Here is a 27,008-nt window from a genome sequence, read left to right as displayed (position 1 = left end):
CTTCCATTAAAGTCGTCCCAGGAATGCCACTCATAAATATTTTCAATATTATTTTAAAGCCGTCTACTTTAAAATGTATAATATATGTCCGAATTGTTATTATGAATGAGTCAAATACAACTAAATTATTAGAAGAATTTTTTACCAAGCAACAAAAACAAACTTTGATTAATTTATTATTATTTTCTATTTTGAGAACGATTTCCCATTTGGAAATCAAAACGTCAATAAACGTAATTTTAAAGTAAGATTGTGACTTATTCCTAATAAAAATACTAAAATCATTATTCGTTTTTATAATTTTGAGTAGTGTAATATTCGTTTTATTTTTTAGTTAACCCTTAGCGGACAATACAAACTTTTCCCTAACAGTGTCAAGTTTAAAAAATCCCAGGAGGCTAATGTCAGGCTAGCGAGTGTTATTGATCCACACCATATCTTTCTTCATATGGTAAACAATTACTAATAAATATTTTTAAAAATAAAACGGGATAGTTCCCGAAAGTTGGATATGTACCATCTAGTTAAATAACTTAACGTGAAGTAAAAACTATGCAGATCTAAAAACTATGTAAAAGTAGAGTACTCACATGTTCCTGGAGGCAATCCATTGCCATCGACTTCCCATTCGAGTAAACTCGGTTTATTTTGTAATACTGTATATTTAACCAGTATTTGGCATTTTGGCTATTTTGCAAGGACACTGAGTTCACTGATGATGGACTGATAAGTCCGAAAACGTTCCTTGTGAATAATCAGTGTAATCCTTTTGGATTTTTAGAATTTTAATTCTTGATTAAATTTTTATACAAACTACACCAGGGAGTGTTTACTTCACGTTAAGTTAAATAAATATTTTATTACTTGCTAATTTTTGGATTCCTTAGGCTTCGCATATAAAGTTCCTAGAAAAGATGAATGAATCGTTGAAGAATAGTTACAAGAATTCAAGAGAAGACACATGTGTGCCCGTTGAAGGTAATGCTAGTTTTCTACCAATAAAACTCTAAAATAATAAGTACTAACAATAAAAGTATTTAGTACTCAATCTACAGTGATGAGCGCGCTAATATCCGGCAAAATAGCACACAAGATGGAAAACGTATCAAGTTGTGAGATAAAAAGAAATGAAACTAGTCGAGCTGGGAAATTTAGCGACATTAACACCTATAACTTTACATTATATTGATTGTTTCCCACCTTTAGACGTATCGGACGAGTTTGGCAATTACCACTGTCACAGTGACAGTTTTAGTTGACATCTCCTCTGATACGTGTAAAGGGGGACACAATATAATGTAAAGTTATCGGTTAATATCGCTAAATTTCCCAGCTCGACTAGTTTCATTTCTTTTTATCTCACAACTTAATACGTTTTCCATCTTTTGTGCTATTTTGCCGGTTATTAGCGCGCTCATCACTGTATATCATATTATACAATATGTCCCACTAAGTTGGAACCATATGGAAAACTTTTTTATTACCTATTAATTTTAAGAAAAAGAAATTATTCTTCATAAGAAGCTCTGCATGTTGTAGAATCTAGAATACAATCATCAGATTTTATCAATAGTATACGAGGTATGTAAAAATATGAATTTCGCTCAAGAGTGAAGTACCTTTATAGTTCACAATATTTCAATTAGAAGGATATAATTGCATATCGAAACATAATTTTTAATTCTGAACAACTTCTTATAATAGCAATTTTCAATATTGTGAAAAATAAAGGAACTTTACTGCGACAAAATTCATATTTTTTGACATACCTCGTATAAAATGGATTGAATTTGATATCTGATGGTTTCATCTTAGATTTTAGACCATGCAGAGCATTTCATGAAAAATAACTTTTTTTCGTAAAATTAATAATAAAAAAGTTTTCCAAATGGTTCCAACTTAGTGGGACATATTGTAGGTATAGTAGTAGGCATTGTAGCATTTCTTTGTCCATTCTGCATATCATAAAAATTTCTAAGATTTTTGTTTAACATTTTGAATTGTGTTTTAGATCTTTGAAAGAGAATAAACATAATCCAATTGTTTATTTACAATTATACATATACAGGGTGATTCATCAAGAATGTCGTAATCTCTGATTTGTAAATTCTAGACCTCAAAATATTAAGATTTAACCCAAATGAGAAATAAAATGTAGCTCGTTATTGAGTTCCAGGGTGTTTTATATAACAATTTAATAATTATTTTTACCTATTACTTTAAAACAATTTGACATATCGTTGTCATACTTGGCAGAGAGTGTAGGTACTGTACACATGAAAAACAAACTGTTCTGGTTACTACCAGAGGCGTACAACAAGGGACAGTGAATGATTGACCCTTCCCAAATTCTACGCTACTGACAGAATTGCTATTTTAGCGCAATATTTCGATTCTCCAATGCTTTTAATGAATTGTACCCCTTCATTTTTAACTTCGAACATGTCGAAAACTAATGATTTCATCGTTAAGAATGAATTGTATATTATTTACTTATTGGAGAATCAAAAAATTGCGCCAAAATAGTAATTCTGCCAGTGTCGTAGAATGCGGGAAGGCTCAACCACTAAATTTCCCCTGTCGTACGCCTCTGGTAGTAGCCAGAAACGTTTATTTAACATAATTTAGTAGAATGTACAGTACCTCCACTTTCTGACAAGTATGATAAGGATATGTCAAATACTGGATAAAATTTTTAATATTTAACCCAAATCATTTAAATAAAATGTGTTCTTTAATGAGTTACAAATTGTTTGATTTAAAAATTATTTGGACCCAGTACTTAAAAAGTATTTGACATATCCTTATCATACTTGCCAAAAAGTGTAGGTACTGTAAACGGTACACGTTACTCAATTATACTAAATAAATGTTTCTGGCTATTACGAGAGATGTCCGACAGAATAAAATGATTGGTTGACCCCTCCCAAATCCTACGCCACTGACGGAATTGCTATTTTAGCGTAATATTTCGATTCTCCGATACTTTCGAAGTAATTAATAATATGCTCTTCATTCGTAACTATAAAATCATTAGATTTTTAATCAAAATAGCTGTGTCATTTCATTTTCAACTTCACGATATCTCGAAAACGAATAACTATCGTTACGAATGAAGACTATATTATTTACATAGAAAGTACCGAAGAATCGAAATATTGGGCTAACATATCAATTCCGCCAGTGGCCGAGAATTTGAGAAGGGTAAACCATTCACTGTCCCCTGTCGCACGCCTCTGATAATAGCCAGAAACGTTTACTTATCAAAATTTAGTAAAGTATACAGGACCTACACTTTCTGCCAAGTATGATAAGGATATGTCAAATAGTTTTAAAGTACTGGATAAAAATAGTTATTGAATTTTTTATTAAACCACATTTTATTGTAAGTGGTTTCTGTTCAATCTTAATATTTTGAGGTCTAGAATCTACAACTCAGAAATTGGACATTCTTATTGAATCACCCTGTATATGGCAAATGCCGCTAAACAGAAATTAAAGGGCGCGCCCGCTGAATACTGATGTTATTTTTACATTTTAGGAACTTACGTTGTAGTAAATTACAAAGATCTAATCAGAGGCAATTGGCATAGAGGATTGGTGTTGAAAGTCAATACCGATAACTGTCAAGTCTTACTTGTTGATTGGGGTTTAGAATTGACTGTTCCTTGGCGCGATATACGAATGTTGAAAGAGGAGTTTACAAGATTAGAAATTCAGGTAAAACATTAGTTTAATAAGCTACTTGACAGAACCTAGGAAAAAAAATCCCGGACAAAAAAATGCGCACTAGTTTTTCCTGGACAAAAACTCCCCAGACAAAAATTGTTACAAATAATCCCCACAAAAAATCCCTCGACGAAAATTCCGTACACAAAATTCCGGTCAAATAATCCCCACAATTTTTTTTTTACAAAATATCCCCACAAAGAATTCCGGACAAGAAATCCCCAAGAAATATTTATTGCCGAATAGGCCTCAAAAGTTTTCCCGCGAACGCAATCGACGCAAATGTTTTTCAGCCTCAGTGCACGAGAGTATAGCAATAATAGTCATGAAACAGCTTTTTGGCACGAAAATAATGATTAGCAACCAAGTAAGATTCAGCATGAATTGTAATTTATTAATTAAAAAAATTATCGTTTTCAGGACCAGCAGTTATCATCACGAATAAGCAATGTTTTGAACAGAGTTATTCAAAGCAGAGCGAGAAAAATATTTAAGCGAATAATTAAAACATGATTCCCACAGCTTATAGTCCTTGGTCCCACATATAAAATTATTATTTATGACCACACCTTCGAAACTTTTTGTACTTGTTATTTGGGTGGAGTCGGACAAATTTGGAGATTGGCACATTATGGTAGTGGGGCGTTTGTCTGTCAAGCTGTCACGAAGTTGTCAATTTTATGCAAGAAAAAAATTTATAACCATATTGGTCATTTTATTTTAATCAATGGTTTTTATCATATAAACAGTGAAAACAATTTTGTCGGACAAAAATATTGGGTCATACGACGCGTCGCACACGCTAAATATGTCAAATTTATGAAAATAATAAATTTCTTACCACATGGCTAATTTTAACAGAATCTACCATAAAACATTTTTATAATAATGTGGTAACCTTGTCGGCCAATTTTCACGGGCAATATGCGCAATCAGATGCGCCGAAGATGTCAATTTCCTGGATCTTTTTTATCTAGTACCACAGATGTCATTTTTATTTTGTACTGTTTTTTTACATATGTAATGCATATTGGATCACTTGTCGGACAAAAATAATGGGTCCAAAATTTTCAAAAATGTTTCCAAAATTTTCCCTTTTGTTGGAATTTTTTTGAAAATTGGAGAAAAGAAACTACAGAACAATGTTTGTCATTGTTCAAGGAGTATGTACACAAATTTTCAGATCAAAAATTTTCCAAAATTTTTCCTCTTGTCGGAAATTTTTTTGGAAAATTTTGGGTACAACTCTACGTCACGCCCTTTTAAATGTTGTACTGAGTGTGTGTACCAATTTTCAGCTAAATCGATGTAAAAGTAACCGAGAAAAACTGTTTTAAAATTTTTTTTGACAATGCCTTTTGACAATAGAATTACGTTTTCTCTTCGTTTGCCCCAACATTTTTGTCAGGCAATTACCTACATGTTTTGTTTAAGAATACAATTACTTGTAACCTACTATTTTTGTCGGAAAATGGTTGTGAAGATAAGGGATGCACGAACCCAGTATAGTTTAAAAGTATTTACCTACTAATAAAAATTATATTTTTTGTCCGACTGTCGATTTGCCCCAATATTTTTGTCTGTCACTTAGATTTTTTGATTTAGAATATAATTACTTATAACCTCCTATTTTTGTCGGAAAAATGGTTGTAAATAAAAAAAGAATGTGTGTGTACTTTGTACGCACGTAAGAAGTTATACTTTTATTATATGATTTCAACGAAATCAATATATGTACTTTAAACAGTTTCTCTACTACTTTCCAAAAATTTTTATTAAAACAATACCAAAAATTAAAAAAATAAAAGAATAAAACACACACAAACACATTGAAAAATGCCACAAATGATTTCTGAACAATAATTGTTGCCAAAAATTTTAATTAAATACGTATTTTCTGAAAAAAATTATATAATTACTTACAATCATAAAATCTATAAAAAAAAATGATATAACTTGCATTGGGCTTGAACCTACTTCCCGTGTATCCCGCCGTACGAGAGTCGAAGCGATTTCAAACTGCACCACCTTCGCGTATACGTCATGTGGGAATATACACAAACTGAACAACTTTTTGACATTTTGTTTATATGAATTTTTATTAGTTTGATTTTTGTCGAATTAAAATACAACAATATATAGAGTAAGAAAACGATACATTAGATGAAAATTTGTAGAAAGTTTGTTCGTAATCAGATTATGTAAATTAAAGCATTGCCTACTAGGGGTATAGCATAGCAAGTACTAGGTAAGTACATTATTTTTTTACATTTTCCAAATAGGTATGAAGATAATTTTTTATTGGAATACAACTGAAACATTTAGAATTACGTACCTGTGGCTTTTCAAAACTATTTAAAAAGTCACTATAATTATAAATTTGATTTTATTTCTGTCCTCACAACAATAAAAACTAATATACAACACTTTTGTTTACCGATAACCTCCATATTGAACAATTATTGACAGATCATTTCAACACCCAATCAGAGCCCGTATAAAGACTAATACCAAACTGTCGGTATGCGCATGCGCGCAGATCAATATAAATTCACCCGCAATCTCAATCGGGCCTAAAGAAGTATAACTTCAAAAATTCCAGGAAATTGACATCTTCGGCGCATCCGATTGCGAATATGCCCCATGAAAATTGTCCTACAAGGTTACCACATTAGTGTAAAAATGTTTTATGGTAGATTCTGTTAAAATTAGCCATGTGGTAATAAATTTATTATTTTCATAACTTTGACATATTTGGCGTGTCCGATGCGTCATATTGCCCAATATTTTTGTCCGACAAAATTGTTTTCGCTGTTTATATGATAAAAATCATTGATTAAAATAAAATGACCAATGTGGTTATAAATTATTTTCTTGCATAAAATTGACAACTTCGTGACAGCTTGACAGACAAACGCCCCACTACCATAATGCGCCAAAACAAGTACAAAAAGTTTCGACGGTGTGCTCATATATAATAATTTTATATGTTGGCCCAATGACTATTAGTTCATTCTCCATATTTGCCACGATTTTTGAAAAAACTCACTTTTTTGTCATGCAATATATTTGAATTTATGGCATGTGAAAACTAGTTGAAATAGGGAATTAGAATTACAATTCTTGCCTAATGTTAATTGCTAATCATCATTTTCGTGCCGAATAGCGGTTTCAGAGCGATTGCTATACTGTCATGCACCTATGCTGAAAAACGATTACTTTTTGGGAGAACTATTCGACAGCAAATAACTTAGGTGGCTTAGGTTTATTAGCAATAAACTTAGTGATTTTTTGTCCGGAATATTTTGTGAGGATCTTTTATCCAAAAACATGTGTGTGAATTATTTGACCGCAATTCTTGTGGGGATTTTCTGTCAGGGAAGTACTTGAGGGGATTATTTGTCCGTACACCACTTGACACTTGTGTTGTATCACATACAAATCATCATTTAATTTTCAGAGCATTTCTGTGAAGCTGGCGCAAGTAGAACCACTTGGTAAACATACAACATGGACTGAGGCGGCAACAGTATTTCTAGAAAACTTTTTCCTATCCCAAGACACACTGAAAATAGTCGTTCATAACGTAGAACCATTAGAAGTTGGTATGTTCGAAATGGTTGGAGATGTTGATATTTGCATAAATGCGCAATTAGTAAAGCAAAATTTGGCCGATTCAACTGGTAAAATGTAAGCATATTATGTTTTTTATTTCAAAAGTTTAATTATAAGCAATTTTGGGAAGTAAAAACTTGAGAAAACCCTTAACTTCTAGTTGTAGTTATCTTAAATTCAAATGTCACTTTAAGATTCAAAGAAGAGTATGTTTAAACATTTATTCCACATATAGGGCAGTCAATGAGGGTATTTGGCTCCGAATTCCATCCTACTACATCGATCTACTTGATATTTTCACAGTAAGTAGGGAATAGCTCAAGAAACAAAGTCTACCCTATGCCGATGTGCGCTTTTATCTTGGGGGTGGTTCCCACCCCTTCTCGGGGGTGAAAAATGTTTTGGTTAAAATAGCCACGGAAAAGGCTAGAGAACCTAATTTTAAGCAAAAACTGTTCTATGATTATTTTTTGAAAACTCAATACTTTTTGAGTTATTCGTGGTTGAAAATTGGCCATTTTCAATTGAAAGATGACACCTTTTCAGACGGATTTTTGCGAATACCTTAAAAACTATGCATCTAACAAAAAAACTATATAAAATTTTTCTGTATGTTTTAAAAAAACAAAGAGATTCGTTCCTTAATAAATCTTCTAGTTAAAATACAAAGAGGGATATGGTAGGTAAGAAAAGTTTGTTTTTTTGCTGCATGCTCAAATCGATGTATTCTACTTGAAATAACAGAGAAACTGTCGATTTTAGGTGTATAATGATTCTAATAACTTTTGTAGTGCTTTAAAAGGCCTTTAAAATGAGCAATACTAATTGTCGATTACATGCAAACTAAGCGAGATATTCTGCAAAAAAGTTAATGACTAATGTATTTTAAGAAGAAATGGGAAGTATATTTAACCCCTCATCCATCACAATTTAAATACATCGTTTTCCTTCTACAATACTTTTTATTATAGTGTTATTTCTATGTTCAAAAAGTTGGGCTGGATTAAAATGAATGGTTTTAAAAAAAAATAAGATCAAATTATAGAGCGCATTTTTAAATTTTCTTAAAAATCTTCCTTTTCCTCCATATAACTCGAAAAAGATAAGAGATACGAAAAAAAGATACCATACTAAAAAGTATGGCTTTTTCAGATAAACATTTTCTTTTTATTTTTCATTACTGTATCTCTTATCATATTCAAGTTACATGGAGAAAATGGAAGATTTTTAAGAAAATTTAAAAATGCGCTCTATAATTTGATCTTTTTTTTTTTCAAAAACCACTCATTTTAAACCCGTCCAGCTTTTTAAACATAGAAATAACACTATAATAAAAGGTATTGTAGAAGGAAAACCATGCATTTACATTTTGGTGGATGGGGGTTAAAATTACTTCTCATTTTTTCTTAAAATACATTAGTTATCAATTTTGTTTGCAGCATATCTCGCTTAGTTTTAATGTAATGGGCCTTTAATATAGCTCATTTTAAAGGTATTTTCAAGCACTACAAAATGTATTAGTAGCATTATGCACCTAAAATCGACCGTTTCTCTGTTATTTCAAATTGAATGCACCAATTTGAGAATGTACCAAAAAACAAACTATTTTCACCTACCATATCTCGTTTTGTATTATAACTAGAAGATTTATGAAGGCATGTGTCTCTTTGTTTTTTTATAACCTACAAAAATGTTTAATTTAGTTTTTTTAGTTAGATGCATAGTTTTTAAGGTATTTGCAAAAAACCGTTCGAAAAAGTTTTGTTTCAATGAATATGGCCAATTTTCATCCACGAATATCTCAAAAAGTATTGAGTTTTCAAAAAAAATTATAGAGCAGTTTTTGCTTATAATTAGGTTCTCTAGCGAATTCCGTGGTAATTTTAACCAAAAAATTTTCCACCCCTAAGAAGGGGTGGGAACCACCCCCAAGATAAAAGCACACATCGGCATAGGGTAGACTGAATTAGGAGATAAGTAGAGGCTAGGCCCAAAATTTCATTAAAATCCATGCAGTAGGATAGAATTCGGAGGTAATATCCTATTCTTGCTCCCATTGACTGGCGTAATAGTGGATGCTGGACGCCTTGGACTTCTTTTTCTTCATGTACCATGACCTTCAGAACGCTGGTTACCATCATTGCTATCTTAATTTTATTCATTGACACCATAAATATCATGCTTGTATCAACCTCATAATAACCTCGCAAGTTCTTCAACCATGAGATTCTTCTTCGTCCTGGACTGCGTTTGCTTGCTATTTTCCCTTGCATAATATTTTGTATCAACCTATGTTTGGGACCTCTCATTACATGTCCTAAATACTCCAGCTTTCTCTTATTGATGCTTTTTATAACCTCAGTGGTTTTGCTGATACATTCTAGTATTGCGGAGTTTCGAATCTTCTCCATCCAAGAAACTTTTAAAACTCTTCTATAGCACCACATTTCGAAAGCTTCAAGGCGATTTAGTTTAATTTTATTCACAGTCCAGAACTCGACGCCATAAAGTAAGACCGAGAATACGTAGCAGCGAAGTAGGCACATCCTCAATGCCAATTTTAGGTCTCTGTTACATAATACCTTGGACATGCTTCTAAATACGGCTCTCGTCTGCTCTATCATAGATCTAATTTCGCTGTGAGTCTCAGCATTACAATTTAGTTGATATCCAAGGTAAACAATTTGTTCATCTTGCTCAAGTTTGGTATTATTTGCATATATAGACGATTTTATATTCTGTTGTTTACTTATTACGAGTATTTTGGTTTTCCATATGTTCACATCTAGATCTGCTTCCACACAACTCTCAACGACACTATTAAGTAATGTTTACAGATCTTCTTGAGTAGAAGCCAGGAGTACTGTGTCGTCCGCATATCGCAAATTATTGATGACTTCACCGTTAACAATGACTCCTTGTTTTTCAGAAAGTGTATTTTTGAAAATTCTTTCGGAGTAAACGTTGAAAAGCGGGGGCGATAAGAGGCATCCCTGCCGTACTCCTCTTTTAATATTAAGAGCCTGTGATTCCAAACCGTCTACTAAAACTGATGTTTGATTCCAATACAAATTTGCAATTATTATGCGAACGTCTCTGCCTTCCAAGCCAATGTCTTTTAGAACTTCGAATAATATTGAGTGCTTAACACGATCAAATGCTTTTTGGAAGTCAATAAAACAACAGTATATATCTACAGATACTGTGCAGAAGTAGATACTGGGCTTGTACATAAGAGTAGGTACAGTTATATTAAAAAAAAAGGGTACAAGTATTAGAAAGGGAAGTTAACGTCATCCTATTTGTGTACAACCGGCTGGGATTTTTGGAGGTTATCAAATGTCATAAGTGATCAAAAATGCAACTCATAGACGTCAAAGACGTTTAATTTGATAGAAGGTTTAACGTTACGTACAATAAAAAATTAATATGCCTCGTCATTTAAGTGAGATTGAAAAGGCTCAAATAATTACGAAAATGGAAGAAGGATGGTCAATTCGTGCGCTAGCAAATTTCTATAATAGAAATTTGAAAACAATCTTCAGAATTAAGCAACGATGGGTCCAACAACAATCATTAAAAAGAAAAGTTGGTTCAGGGCGTTCCAAAGTATCCACTCCTCAACAAGATGCTGTTTTAGTTCAATTCTTAAGAGATAATCCATTTGCGACGTCGAAGGATTCAAGGATTCATACGGGATTTCCTGGTGCCCAACCTACTGTAAGCAGAAGGATCAATGAATCTGAATTAAAAAACCGACCAGCTGCTAAAAAACCATTAGTAACTGTTGAACATCGGCAAGCAAGAGTAATATTTGCACTAAACTATATTTACCGCAACCCACAATTTTGGAACAACGTCATTTTTACTGATGAAAAGACTTTTCAGTCGACCTATAACGGTCAAATCCGTGTTTATCGTCCAGCCAATACTAGGTTTGAAGAACGATATATTCACTCTCATAATAAATCTGGACGTTTTTCTGTAAATGTATGGGGTTGGATTAGTATACATGGACCTGGTGTTTGTTGGCGATTAGAGGGAAGATTTACTGCCGACAATTACATTAACGTTTTGGAACACGTAATGCTCCCTTCTATTGAGCAATTGTATCCTAATAATACTTTTATATATCAACAAGATAATTGTTCAGTCCACACTGCCCATGCCGTAAGGAATTGGTTTCAAACGCAAAACCTGGAAGTATTGCCATGGCCTGTGCACAGTCCAGATATAAATCTAATTGAAAACATTTGGGGCATAATTGTTAAAAAAATATATAAAAGAAATTTTATGCCACAAAATTCAGATCAATTGTGGGATACAATCTTAGAGTGCTGGGAAGATCTTGATCCAAATATGATATCTAATATAATTCAAAGTATGCCAAATAGACTAAATAAAGTTATAGAAGCAGACGGTTCTATCACCAAATACTAAATTCTATTTGTAACAGTCATTAAAATTATTCTTTATATAATTGTTGAATAAATGGTTTCGTCTAATTAATGCTCAACGCCAATGATTTATATTTTTAATAACCTGTGACATTTGATAACCTCCAAAAATCCCAGCCGGTTTTACACAAATAGGATGACGTTAACTTCTCTTTCTAATACTTGTACCCTTTTCTTTTGAATATAACTGTACCTATTCAACCCAAGTATCTACTTCCAATTATTCTTACCATACCACGTGGAGTACTTACGTAGTCCAACATTTGGAGTATAAACTACATGCTTATTTTTATTCATACGAGCCAATATTAATATAATATAATGACACATCTCAAAAATATTTCGCTCATCCGGAAGAAAAGTGACACAACTAAAAAAAGTCATAAATCGAATTATCTTGTTAAATTGACTCCAAATATCCTATGCTTTTATCAGACAAAATGTTTCATATGTATGTTTACTTCCAACTTCGAAAGATGGTGGTAGTGTCATTATTCCATTGATGGTAAAATAAGTACCTTTATTTCGGAACAATGACAATTTTCAGTTATGCTCTGACATCCGATGTGAACTTATCGTTATTTATCAGAAAAATCGTTGTATTTCGAGAAGTGTCTTAAGTATTTTTCATTAATTTAAAAAAAGTGGCCAATGTTTTAAAAGAAAAGTGAAATAACTCAACATTTTGATCCTTTTTCGTTATTTAATGAGATACCATATTTTTTTTGGTTTTGCCTCTTACACATATTGAAACATTCGTTTATCCATATTCTTCGTTTTTAATTTATAAATTTGAACAGTTACTGTTTAAAACTTACAGTTAAATTAAGATCTAAAAAATCTATTTTTGTCTCCCCTGAAAAAAATAGTTCTCCAAAAAGGTTCTATCATATTATGTATGTATATGCATCTATAAAACAGTTAGTGGTTGAATGTTTTGAGAACAGATACACAGAGTCCTGATGAGATGAAAGTCTTCAGTATCATGGACCTATAAATAAAGATGGACCGGGCTATTTACATCTTTATGTGAAGTTATGAGATTGTCACAGTCATAGCAAAGAATACTCCATCCAACGGTTGAATGGTTGGATGGAGTATTCTTTGGTCATAGGCACAAATCCCTAATTTGACGTTGTCATATTATTTTGTTTTCAAGTCGATATTCGAAATAATTTTCAATTATTAGTATAATTTATTTTTAATTTATAAATCAAAATATATTACTTAGTTATTATAAACTATTTCTAAATATACTCATTCCGCAACCAAGCAATTAAAAGAAAAACATTAATTTTTTAATTATTTAAATGAAAATATATTCTGATAATCTTAACTCTTTGTGAAACTTGGCATCATTGGTAATATCAACCAATCATAGGGCTTTCGAGGAGAAGGAACATGGCGTCGTATTGTTTTGTTTACATTTTGTGTTGATGGTTTCCTTATACAGAGAGCACGTAAAGGTTGGAATAAATTCATTTTCTCAAGAAAGGACCAATTTGGAAAAAATCCCGAAACAGGTCAATTTTTATTTTTAAATTACGACTTTTTTGCATATATATCATACTAGTGGCGTCACCCATCTAGGCGTGATGACGTCATCGATGATTTTTTTAAATGGGAATAGGGATCGTGTGATAGCTCATTTGCAAGGTAATTTAATTGTCTATTCAGTAATATAAACATTTACATAATTACGTATTTTTTTTATGGGAAATAAGCCACAATTTTACTAAAAAATGAATTTATTAACGTTTCGAAGCCCAAATCGGGTTTCGTTGTCAAAATACAAAATACTATTAAAATAAAACAAACATGTTGTTGCTAAGTTAATAAATTCATTTTTTAGTAAAATTGTGGCTTATTTCCCATAAAAAAAATACGTAATTATAAAAATGCCACAAGGAAATAGCTTCAGAACAACATTTACATAATTATTTATACAGGATGTACAAAAAAACATTTTTTTAATTAAACTTATTGAAATAAAAAGAAGAATGCATGTAAATTATTTAGTCCAAAATACATTTTCCTGCTCTCAGAAAACAAAAAAAATATTTATTTGAAAAATAATCATTGCTTTTCGCTTAAATTAAATGTTGAAACTGTCAAGAGGAAGGTGGGTGGCGGCTTTAATATTGAATTTAAGCAAAAACAATATTTATTTGTCAAATAAACATTATTTCCTGTTTTCTGATAGCAATAAAAAAGTATTTTGAGTTAAATAAATTACACACATTCTTCTTTTTATGTAAATAAATTTAATTCAAAAAATTTTTTTGGGCACTCTGTATAAATAAATATGTTATTGTTTATATTACTGAATAGAGAATTGAATTACCTTTCAAATGAGCTATCACACGACCCCTATTCTCATTTAAAAAAAATTATAGATGATGTCGTCACGCCCAGATGGGTGACGTCACTAGTATGATACATATGCCAGCAAGTCGCAATTTAAAAATAAAAATTGACCTGTTTCGGGATTTTTCTCCAAAATCGTCCATTTTCGAGAAAATGAATTTATTCCAACCTTTACGTGCTCACTGTATAATATTTTAGTGAATTTGCTAACATATTTTGAGTTTGAATTGAAGAATCGTAATAATTGTTAAAGTGTCCTAATGGTTCTGAACTGTGTTGTATGCAGGAAAACTGCATATTTACAGTTATTTACATCCAGAACTACTATCATTTCATTTGTAAATATATTATCAAGTATTATAAACATTCGTTCATCGTCCATGGACGTATCATCATCATCTCATTGTTTGATTTGCTTGTCTAGAAAATGCTTTAGAAGAAATGCGTACAATGTGCTTCCCCGTTTAGGATTTTGTCCTCTTCAGGGTTTGAGGTGAATGTTTAGTGTTGGCAGCAAAAGCAAACAGTCCGAAAAACACACTGGGGCAAGCGCCGTGTCCTGGTGTTCTTGGATCCTGGGTTATGCCGGACGGTGGTGTCCAGAAGGCTAAGAAGTCAACAGAGAAGAAAGTTTGATGGATTGTTGTTGGTTCCATAGACATTTACGTGTACTGTCCGTGCTTTGCTCTCGACCAGTCTCCCTAGAAACCATTGTACAACGACAGGCGAACCTGCGTCCCTCGTCGGCGGTCAGGAGGTGGCTTTGAGCGCAGCGTGGACAGTGTGAGTTCGAGTGGAGAAAATAGTTGCGGCTATTTTCTTGGGACGAACAGGTATAATTGTGCAATGAAGTTGGGAAACCGCAAAAAACCAACTTCTCCCTGTTCGGGGTAGGGAAGAGGAAATGTTAGAGGTGGGTACGGTAGGCTAACGGGGTAGCCTCAAGGATGTTTTCGTACTCCACCGGGAGTTCGTCAATGCATGTTTGCATTAGAGCGGACGGTACATGAATCTTTTTGCGTTTGGGCTTTCGGTGGAGTACGTGGCCGGAAGATGAACAGGAACATTTGAGAGATTCTTGTGTGTCGGAAGGGGGGCCGTTGATTACTTTGATTGTGAAGTTCCTGTTCAGAGAGTTTATTCTCTCGGTGATTTTGGGGGTGTTCGAGATGTTATGGATTTCGTTTGAGGGATATCGCCAGTGCTCATAGTTACATCTACGCAAGACTCTACGCTCCGTCCTCAACAACCTCTCTTGTTTTTGTCTTGAGCAAAGAGAGTAGATACATGATTTGTACTCCATGACGGGTCGAATAAAGGTCTTGTAAGTGTGAATGAGAGTCTTCTTGTGTGGGACGTATCACAGGGATGTGATATTACTTAATCCTTGAAATGAATTAAATAAAATAAATAATTATTAAAATTTAATTTTATGAAATAAAGTAAATTTTGTAGTATTATAAATACATTTATTTATTCTTCTAATCTACAATATAATTTCTATAATTACAGGGTGAGCCAAAGAAAAGAGTCCACTTCGAAATTTATTTACTTACTTCGAGAGTAATTATTAGATTTTAAGGAAATGCCGAAACAGGTTGATTTTTATTTTTATATTACAATGTTTTGGCATATAATTCATACAAGTGACGTCGTCTACCAGAGCGTGATGACGTAATCGTTAAGTTTTTTAAATGGGAATAGGGGCCGTGTGGTAGCTCATTTGAAAGGGTGTTCAATTCTCTATTCAGTAATATAAACAGTAATATCATTATTTATACAGGGTGACCAAAAAAATAGTTTTTGAATTAAATTAATTGACGCAAAAAGAAAAATGTATGTAATTTATTTAACTCAAAATACATTGTACTGCTTTTATGTTTATTTCACAGATAAACATTTTTTTCGCTTAAATTAAATCACAAACAGCCTCCCACTTACCTCCTGACAGTTTGAACAATTAATTTAAGCGAAACGCAATGTTTATTTGCGAAATAAACATTTTTTTTACAGAAAATAAACAGCAATAGAATGTATTTTGAGTGAAATTTATTACATACATTCTTTTTTACGTCAATTAATTTAATTCAAAAATTATTTTTTGGCCACCCTGTATAAATAATGATATTATTGTTTATATTACTGAATAGAGAATTGAACACCCTTTCAAATGAGCCACCACACGACCCCTATTCCTATTTAAAAAAATCATAGATTACGTCTTCACGCCCAGATGGATGACGTCAATAGTATGAAATATATATCAAAAAATTGTAATTTCAAAATAGAAATCGACCTGTTTCGGCATTTCCTTAAAGTCTAAAGTGGGTGATACACACGCGATAAAGTACGCGAACTTATGGCTCGCGACCTTTTTCGCGCGTGTATCACTGCAAGTACGCGTACTTTAAGTCCGCCGAGTAAGTACGTCGTCGATCCAACAAGTTTGAAATCTTACTCGTAACCCGTACCTACGTGTATCACGGCCGCGAGCCACGAGCCTCGAGCCATCATGTTATTGCGTTTAAAATTACACTTATATTTTCACTAATTAAGCAAATTGCCTAGAAATGCAATCGTTGATTGTTGAAAGGAGACAAGTTACATTTTATAAGTTCTGAGAAAACCGTAAAACACTATTTTAAGCTATACTAAATTATTTTTGATTATTTGTTTTTGAATAAACCTAATTATTTATAGGCTGTTTTATCCTCCTGATGAAAATATTACCATCTTATCTATGATATTTTGTTTGTTTATGCCTACCTTGTATTAAATTAAAATTGATAAAAAACAAGTGCTATACTACTTCACATCATGATTTTGACAGCTTACCACACTTATAAAAAATAAATTATTCTTCTATTTAACAAAACCTGATCAAAAAAATAATCAAACTCTACTAAAAAACATCATTCAGCAAAATTAGGTATACAGAAAATAAAAAATTTAACCACGAGGACAGTTTCTAAATTTTTTGCTAAACACACTTCTCACAGCAGGCTACGATATAGACGGAGAGCTAGAGACGAAAAATCATCGTCATAAGTAATATGGAGTTTTTCCTGTGAAATGTGTCCATTGTATATTGACAATTATGACCCCTTTCAGGCTGACACCTCAGTGGATACAGGAAGTAGCAATAAGGGATGAAAGGGGAAAGTTAGTGCAATCATTAAAGGTTTTCACCTCCTATTTTGTTAAACCTCCATCGATTTGCATGAAAATTGGTGACTAGTTAGAGCATACCTCAAGAAATAAAACTGATTTGGTGCCAACTTGCACTTTTACCCTCTTGGTGAATACCACCCCTTCCCGCGGGTGAAAACAATTTTATTAAAAATAACCCCACAAATCGATAGAGGGACAAATTTTAAGTAAAATTTGTTATATCACGTTATTAAAATAAATCAATACTTTTTGAGTTATTAAAGATCAAAGATTTGTCTATTTAAGAGCATATGCGTGAAGTTACGGATGATAAATAGAACATATTAATTAATTGTATGTTAGTAAAATATTATTTTTATATTATTTCGATATTTATTTGAATTTTTTCTATCAATATAAACTGAATATGTCCAGAAACTGGGGGTGTCCAATAATGGGTACATTTGACATATTCGAATACACTTTTGCTAAATTTATAATATCGAAATAATATAAAAATAATATTTTAGTAACATACAATTAATTAACATGTTCTTTTTATCATCCGTAATTTCACGCATGTGCTCTTAAACAGACAAATATTTGATCTTTAATAACTAAAAAAGTATTGATTTATTTTGATAACATGATATGTAAATGTATATAACATGAAAATGTACCTAAAGGTTCATTTTTATGAAACGTTGGTACTGAAAATCCCGACAATATGGATTATTAGTCTGCCGTGTCGGCGACCGCGATCTTTAAAACCGCGTACTTTAAGTCTGCCGTGTATCACCGACGGCGAGCCGAGTAAGTCCGCAATCTTTAAACCCGCGTACTTAAAGATTGCGTGTGTATCAGCCACTTAATAACTACTGCCAAATATCGAGGTGGGCTTTTTTCTTTGACCCACCCTGTAAATTGATTCAACAAAATAAATGCAGGTTCACAGTAAAGAATCAACAGCTGGATATGTGGTTGTCTATATTTAGCTTAAATAAAGAACAAATAACCAAAACTGCTATGGTCTGCTCAGAACATTTCAGAAAGCACGGACATGGTGTTAATTTTTTTCAAATTCTGGAAAAACTAATAAAATTTTTGAAAAATTGAAACGCCGAATGAAAGATTGCATCATTGCAGAGAGTATAAGGTCCCTTAGAATAAGCGAAAGGTTTCTTTTGAATGAGAAGTTTGAAATTAAAAATCACACTCAATTTTCTCTTCTTCAGCCCTGTAACTTATTAGAATAAACATTACAGAAAATGTCAGAGACTTTCTATCCTGGGAAGTGATGTAATCTTTCATTCTGTGTTTAAATTTTTCAAAAATACTTTATAGTTTTCACAGGATTCGAAAAAAATTAATGCATTTAAACAGCATTGAAGCCGAAAGTTTGCGACTATCCCTTTAACTTCTATATTTCTTCTGTCTACTGTTATGTCTAACCTGACATGCCAATGTTGCCAATTAACAATTAAGCGGGAGTTTCACAACATCATGCACCCATTTTTTATATTTTTAAGTATCTTTGACTAGATAAGAGAAGAACATACTGAATACCCTGAACAGATTAATGTTTAGGGAGGAGTTGTTTAAGTTTTTTTTATTGCTTGTGTATAAATTTAAATAAAATAATATATAATATAGTAAGTTGTGATTTTTTATACTCGTTCATCTTTATTCTTTCGTTTAAATCAATGTTTGTAAATATATTCTATGCATTGAAAATTAAAATTATTCATCTTTCGTTGTTTCTCACTTCTTTCAAATATTTGTATATATTTACGATACTAAAAATACCAATAGTCATCATGATTAAATTAAAAAAATTATTTCAAATACTTTTCAATTATTGGAAGGTACGCCGCTGACTAAACGGGAAGTGTAACAGTCTATCATCTCGTCTCTTTCCCCGCGCCTATAAACTGTTTGGCTTCAAATTTAGGCGAACCGAGAGTAGAGCATGCCTAGTCCATCTTTACTTATACGTCCATGTTCAGTATATTCTTGCGCTAAGTGTCTGGCTGTTTGACTTCGTACATCACATATATTTGATCTTTTGGGCATTTATGTTTAGCACCATTTTCTGTGCAGATTTCCTGAATGATAGGAATGATAGGAATGCCAAAGACTCTGTGGGCCTAGCTATGATGTCGATATCATCTGCATATCCGATAACGTATACAGATTTGTACAAAATTTTTACAAATCTGGTATTTAAATATGCTGTATTTTAATTACACTTTTCGTTCTTTTTTTAGTTCCCAAACATTGGAATGGCCAAAGAATGATGCTGTCAGAGGGTTTAGAGAAGACGATGGAATTCTCGCCCAACGGTTGAAACAAATCGAGTCAGATGATGAATCAGATGAGGTAATGTAGCAGCTTTAAATTTCATAAAACTTTAACTTGTTTTTTTTTTTAAATACATGAAAAGGTTTCGTCTGGCCAATGTATATAATTATTCCGTATTTAATATTTCAGGAACAAGCTGACAAAATCAAAAAACAGAAAATCGAAGTTGTTAAATTAGTTAATCCCGGTTTAATCTATATTAAGTTCCCCGCATTCGAATCACAAGCAATGAAGCTACATGAGGAATTACAAATACATTACACCAAGGAACATAAAACAAGATCATCGTGGAATGCCGACGAGCAGTGTGTTGTTTTTCATAATCTCTCTTTCGCAAGAGCGAAAGTTTTAGAAAAACTTGATGACAGAAAGTATAGAGTGAATATTTTTGACAGAGCTACTGAAGATGTGATAAACGTGGACAAAATGTATGAATTTGATAAATATTTCACCAAATTTCCCAATGTCGTCTTCAAATCACATTTGGCTAATATTAAACCTGCGGGCGGAGATAAGTGGAGTTTGTCAGCGATTGAAGCACTAGAATGGTATGATATAACATTACAGTATACAGGGTAGCGAAAAAGTATGGAAACACGGTAATTTCTTGGAAACCGCTGGAACGATTTTTATAGATTTTGGTGGGTAGGGGTATTCTAATGCGGCCGATATTATAGTGGTAATTACATTGTTGACAAATCTTCCGTTTTTCTGGAAATTTTATGAACTTTCTTATTTCAAACGGAACACACTGTGTATTTTTTACGTTTTCAACTCCTTAAGAAATACTGATTATTTTCATGTTATATTCCCTATAACTAAATGCCATATCGTGGGCCGGCGTAGCTCAGGCGGTAGTATACTTGGCTCGAGGGCTGGTAGGCCGGAGTTCAAATCCCACCGCCGGCAAGAACTACTAGACATTTTTAGAAATGTCTGTAGGCCCCAGGTTGAATTAGCTGAATATTTTTAATATTTTCAATATTAATAATTTACTATTAGGATTGAAAACTACTTCGTCTTTCAATGCCAGATGGCGCTAGCCACCTACTATCATCACTTCAGTTGCAATGGGTGGGAAAACCTCTCGATACGAATCAGTTAAAATATGGAGAACAGTGCCTACGTTCCTTCCGATGAAGGCTCCAATAAGAGCCGAAAATCGCGATTCAAGGGACTGGACTACACTCCGTATTCTAATTGAAAAGTAAGATTGTTTTGCCTTCGCATTGCAACTGAATAAAAATGGTATACATTTTTATTTTATAGTCGTATTACTCCGTAGAGTAACTAGGTGCATTTTTCCGTTGGAACTTTACCAGCTGCAGACGGGGGATGTGAATTGCATAGTGTAGAATTCCTTCCCTCTCGTCTTCACTGCAGCATCCATTTGACTTGCAAATTGTAGAAGTCTTGGAGGTGTCACCAGGAAAGTGTACCAATAAGTTTTCAATTTAAAAATCTTTTAGTAATATTTTTAATATTTTCAATATTAATAATTTACTATTAGGATTGAAAACTACTTCGTCGTCTTTCAAACTTAATTGTAATAAATCAATGTATATATAAAAGTATATATTTAGGTTAGAAAAATAAATATATGCATTTAGTTGACATGACACGTACAAAATATTGTTAAAATAATTTTTATACGTAAGTTAATTATTATAATCAACTATTCTAAATGGGAAATAAGCCACCATTTAACTAAAAAAATGATTTTATTAACGTTTCGGCGTAAAATCGGATGTCATTGTCAAAATACAAAAATTAGTCAGATTAAATAAATTATTAGAAAAAATTTTTTACTAAGCAACAACATTTTTGTTTAATTTAATAATATTTTGTATTTTGACAACGACGTCCGATTTAGATGTCGAAACGTTAATAAAATCATTTTTTTAGGTAAATTGTGGCTTAGTTCCCATTTAGAATAGTTGATTACAAAAATGCCACAAGGAAATAGCTTCAGAACAAATTAATTATTATTGTGAAAGCTTTAGGTCTTCCTTTTATTTTAATTTTGGACGGTAATACTATTTCACTTATAACTAAAAAAATATATATTAATTTATAGTCTCTTAACTTTTTCATACTGTTTTAAAATGTTGTTAAACTCATTAAAACAACTAAATAATTGTCCACACTGCACAGTTAATTTAAAGACAAACACTAAACAAATAAAAAATAAGAAATCTCTTTACTAATCAATATTAAAATTAAAAGTGTAAACACAACGCGATTAAACAAATTCCAACACTCTGACACTCTAACTTTTTTATTTGCGTACACGATAGCGTGTACCTAGACACAGCGTTATATTTAGGTATATTCTTCTTCTCCTTCTTTAGTTTATTGGCCTCCACCTACTTGGGTATTTGGCCAGCTCGTCATCGGGGAATAAAGGAAAAATATTTATATTCTAATGACATTTATCGTATGTCGTTTTTGTTGAGATACAGTTTGATACAATTTTTGAAGGAAAGGAAAAAAGGTCTACTATTGAAAATAAAACCATTTTGTAAAAGTACAAATTTTCTATGAATAGTTCAAACGATCAAAAACACTTTTAACGTCACAACTGTATTTTCTACGGACGTTTATAATATCTAATTTAAAATTATATATACAATTGGTGTAGAATGTAAACATACAACGTTGCGACGTCACGACGCGTTTTAGGGTGGCTGGTATAAGTTGAAGTCGTCTTTAGGGGCCAAACGAAAAACAAACAAAACTTTTTTTATCTTTGATACAGGTTCTAAATTATGTTCTGTTGTGATTTATAACATTTTTTTCGAATTTAAAATTTTATGCAAGTTTCCTATTGTTAAGCCCGATCGTCCGTCGTCTCATATGCGCTTCATTAACAATTGAAAAAAAAAACAATGTTTTAGAATAAAACGTGCCAAAAATTCTTATAGTAAAGAAGAAGGTTTGAACTTGAATTTGTATAGGTACTTCGTAATTTCAAAAATTATTTTTATTTCGTGTGTTTTTGAACCTTGAAAATCGTAATTTTTCGATTTTTTTCAGTTTTAAATTGTTTATAACTCGGAAACGATTAACTTAAAAGAAAAATTACAAAAGATCTTTTTTCTTTCCATTGATCTACGAACCTAAAATATCTATCCGGGCCTAATTGATTTTTATAATTTGTTTAAATTTTTTTTTAAATGTAGCAATAACTCCGAAATTATGGCATTAAGGTATAGTGAATATAACATGAAAAATAATCAGTATTTCTTAAGGACTTCAAAACGCAAAAAATATACAGGGTGTTCCATTTGAAATAAAAAAGTTCATTCGATTTCCAGAAAACGGAAAATGTGAGAACAATGTAAATACCACTATAATATCGGCCGCATTAGAAGATCTTTGCCCACCAAAGTTAATCGTTTTAGCGGTTTCCGAGAAATTACCGTGTTTCCATTCTTTCTCGCTACCCTGTATATTTTAAAATCATATTATGAATGAATATGAATGTTATTGAAACTTCTATTTTTTTTTTATTTTGTAGTGTGTTTACCAAGTACAAGGAGATTTGTGGTGCCAAAGTGCCAGGTGATATATCAGGAAAATCCATACCTATGAACATGTGGTACACGAAGGTCAAAATTGCTGGCGCCTTGGAACCCTCCATAATGAAATTTATTTCTCTTAGTAATTTGTTGGTTAAAATGGGAGTTGCATATAAAATTTCTTCGCCTTCCGTAAAAAGTGAAAGTGGTAGCGTCAAAAGTGAAAGGTAAATTATATATTTTTGTATTTATTTATTTATTAAGCTCAACAGGCACTGAAGGCTTAGGGCTGAACGATTTAATTTTTCCTTACAATTACTAAGGGTTTTCCTAACATATATACCGGGTGGTGAATCGTCAATGCACGAAGCTTCATCAAAGAAAATATTTAGAAGTTTAAATAATTTTATTGTTAATATAAACTGAAAAGTCTCAGATACAGAATCCACCATTATAATTAAATTAAAATGGTAAATAATTATTTAAATCTGAAAACTTCTCTTGTTGGAAATTCTTTCTGATACATCCTTAATCTGTGACTTTTACAATTTATAAGACAACAGAAGACGAATATAGAAATCGAAAAGGACAGAAAGAAATCTCCTAGTACTCAAATTTGAGTAAATAGCCCGATCAGGGAACACAAAATTTTACGAAAAACTCCAAAAAAATAAAGGAAGGATGAAAATTTGGGAATAGGTAGTTGATATTGTCTATTATTATATAAGAAAAAGTTTATAATTCTACATCCCCTCCATTTTACAAAAATTGGAAAATACGGGGTGAAAAATATTTTGTCGGGGGTGAAAAAATATACGTTCAAAATAAGTCCGAAATAGGATAAAATGACCAATTCTAAGCACATTTTGTTCTATAGAGTTTTTTACTAAGTCAATACTTTTCGAGTTATTTGAGAGGGAATATGTTCATTTTTAACAAAAAAAAAACATGTCAACAGGTGTGTTGACCCAGCAGAAGCAAAGTTGTAGCTAATGAAAAGTAGGTTCTTCTTCAAATTCCAAATCGAATTTTTCAATGTGAAATAACCAAAAAAAGGATCACTTTTCGGGGAAAATTCATTACAACTTTTTTTAAAGTGTATAGAGGTTTATTTTTGTTTTTTTTAAACCCTTCTAAGATTAAAGTAAGTGAGTTACGCTTAAAATATTGTTGGTGCCTTTTATTGAAGTTATACTTCTTTACGCGCGATATGAGGGTGAATTTTTATATGTTAAAACCTACGATCCGGGCGCATGCGCATTATAACTTTGTTCTGATTGGATGTTCAAATGACATGTCAAAAATGATCCAATATGGCAGCTGTAGCGCAGCTGTAGTTTGGACGGTTGACGGTTTGGTTATGTATGGTTGTTGCGTTTTAAAATTTGTGGGAAGAGAAACAACAAACAAAGGTTAGTTAATAGTTATACTGCCTTTTTAAATAGTTTTCATATTATATTTTAGAAGTTATACTTCCAAATGTTTTAATTTATGTATGTATCAGTCCAGAAAAGGTGTGGAAAGAATATATTAGTGTTTTTAAATATATTTTTCTACAAACGTGTTAAAAATGCAATTTTTAGGACTCCATAGGAGCGTTAAAAATGCAACTTTAAGGCACTAGTGCTTTAAAATTTTTAAGGCACTGCAGTTAAAAGTGAATTGTCAAATTGTGAAACGTCAAAATATTTATATTTCATTTATTAACATCAATATTAATAATACAACTTGCTCAATTTGAAAAAGGTGGTTTAAAAGGTTTTTTATTATAATTTTGTGTCTTTGGATTTGTCTTCCTTGGGCGTAAAATAATAAAACATCTATTTTTATATTTCACTTGTCACCGTGATGTATAATTATGTATATCTGAAAGGTAAGTAGCATGCGGCTTGATGGCCTTGTTGGTAGAGCATTGGACCAGAGATCAAAAAATCGCGAGATTGCGGGTTCAAATCCCGGACGATTCATACTGTTTTCTTTTTTTTAATATTTGGCATTGTTAAGTTTTGGTTCATTTTTGGTAATTATTGTTAATTTTTTGTATTGTAACTGTTAAGTAGGTATATTTATTTCGTTGAAATTATATTATAATAGAAGTATAACTTTTTACGTGCGTACAAAGTACACACGCATTCTTTTTTTTTTTTTTTTTTTGGTAGAAAAATGGCGAAAATCACCCCGTAATTTTAGCTTCTCAAATAAAATTAATCGTTATCGCTTCACAAGTTACTTTACTTATGTATTGTTTATATTATCTAAAAGTTTCATTGGTTCAAAGTGCTCAGGTTTAAAAAAAAATGGGTTTAAAATAAAACATTTTTTTTATTTTGAAAAAAAAAAATGAAATTGTTTGTGGAATTAACTTCAAAATTATTAGTAATACCTAAAATCTAAAAGAGTAATAAAATGTACGTTTTACTTTTCTGAATATTTCTGATTTTTTGTTTTGTTGTTAGACAAAAATTGGTTATGCTATGGCTGTTCAAAATTTGCCTAAACTCGTGATTAGTTACTCGTTCGGGCCATTTTAACCACAGCTTTTTGCACTTTGAACCGATGAAACTTACATACCATATAAATAATATTTTTACCAAAAAATAAAAGGGACCAACAATAATTTGAGCGTGACTCACTTACTTTTAATGTTACAAGTTTTTTTAAAAAACAAAAATAAACCTTTTTCTAAACACTTTAAGAATGTTAAAATACATTTTCCCCGAAAACTGCTCCGTTTTTGGGTTATTGCACATTGAAATATTCGATTTGGAATTTAACGAAGAAGAACCTACTTTTCATTAGCTACAACTCTGCTTCTTATGGGTCAACAGACCTCATGTATACACCATTTTTTTCAATTTTTTATAAGCTATATTTTTACTAATAATAGTTTTTTCGCTAAAATACTTACTTTTTGAGTTATCTCCGAAAGCCGTCCAAAAATACGTTTTATTTTGTTAAACCTGAACATATTCACTCGCAAATAACTGGAAAAGTATTGACTTTGTGAAAAAACTCTATAGAACAAAAGTTGTTTAGAATTAGTCATTTTATCTAATTCCGGTCTTATTTTGAATGTATATTTTTCACCTTAGAGAGGGGGCTATTCCCCTCCATTTTTGTAAAATGGACGGGGTGTAGAATTGTCAACTTTTTCTTATATAATAATAGACAATTTCAACTACCTATTCCCAAATTTTCATCTTTCGTTTATTTTTTTTTTGGGGTCAGATTGTTCTTTGATCGGGCTAAAAGATGGAAAAGAAAAAGACGGTTTATGCTTGCGTTTGATTCAGAGGGATGCACAATCCCTGTACAGCTGTTTCTGTCTTACAGACTTCCTCAGCAGAGCTAGCGTGCACTCATTAAAGCAAAACCAAGCCAACCCATCTACTTATGTGGAATTTCAAAGATCATTTAAAATCCACTTTGGGACTCTGCTGAGGAAGTATGTAAGACAGAAACAGCTGTACAGGGATTGTGCATCCCTCTGAATTGAAGGCAAGCATAAACCGTCTTTTTCTTCTCTAATTTTATTGTATTATAGGACTGTTTAGATGTTTATACAGGGCGTTTGATAAAGAATGGGCCATAGCTTAACCTTAAATTCCTGAGGTTAAAATAGGTCGATTTAGGCTAACTTACCTTAGTACAAAAGTTGATAATAACCGAAATACAGGGTGTCAAAGTTAAACTTTTATTTTATTTTGAGTATTTCCTGACAGGCCTGGAACAATAACACAAAATTTGGTAAGTGGTGCTGATATTATACAATCTACTAAATTATGTTAAACAAACGTTTCTGGCTACT

The 27,008-nt window shown here is 32.0% G+C and overlaps 1 protein-coding gene across 3 annotated transcripts in view; it reads left to right on the top strand.

The window, feature by feature from the left end:
- The window catches only part of LOC126889739 (uncharacterized), a 194,580-nt gene that overhangs the window by 114,975 nt on the left and 52,597 nt on the right, over positions 1-27,008 (top strand). For all 3 annotated transcript variants that reach the window (XM_050658290.1, XM_050658289.1, XM_050658288.1), the window contains 7 exons: positions 335-451; positions 888-978; positions 3,542-3,720; positions 7,190-7,419; positions 19,586-19,697; positions 19,809-20,227; positions 23,200-23,427. In XM_050658290.1, coding sequence (XP_050514247.1) covers positions 335-451; positions 888-978; positions 3,542-3,720; positions 7,190-7,419; positions 19,586-19,697; positions 19,809-20,227; positions 23,200-23,427 — 1,376 coding nt within the window. The remainder of the gene's footprint in view (positions 1-334; positions 452-887; positions 979-3,541; positions 3,721-7,189; positions 7,420-19,585; positions 19,698-19,808; positions 20,228-23,199; positions 23,428-27,008) is intronic.

This window comes from Diabrotica virgifera, chromosome 8 (assembly GCF_917563875.1).
Source record: "Diabrotica virgifera virgifera chromosome 8, PGI_DIABVI_V3a".
Classification (NCBI taxonomy): Eukaryota; Metazoa; Arthropoda; class Insecta; order Coleoptera; family Chrysomelidae; genus Diabrotica; species Diabrotica virgifera.
This window is presented reverse-complemented; position numbering and strand designations above follow the sequence as displayed.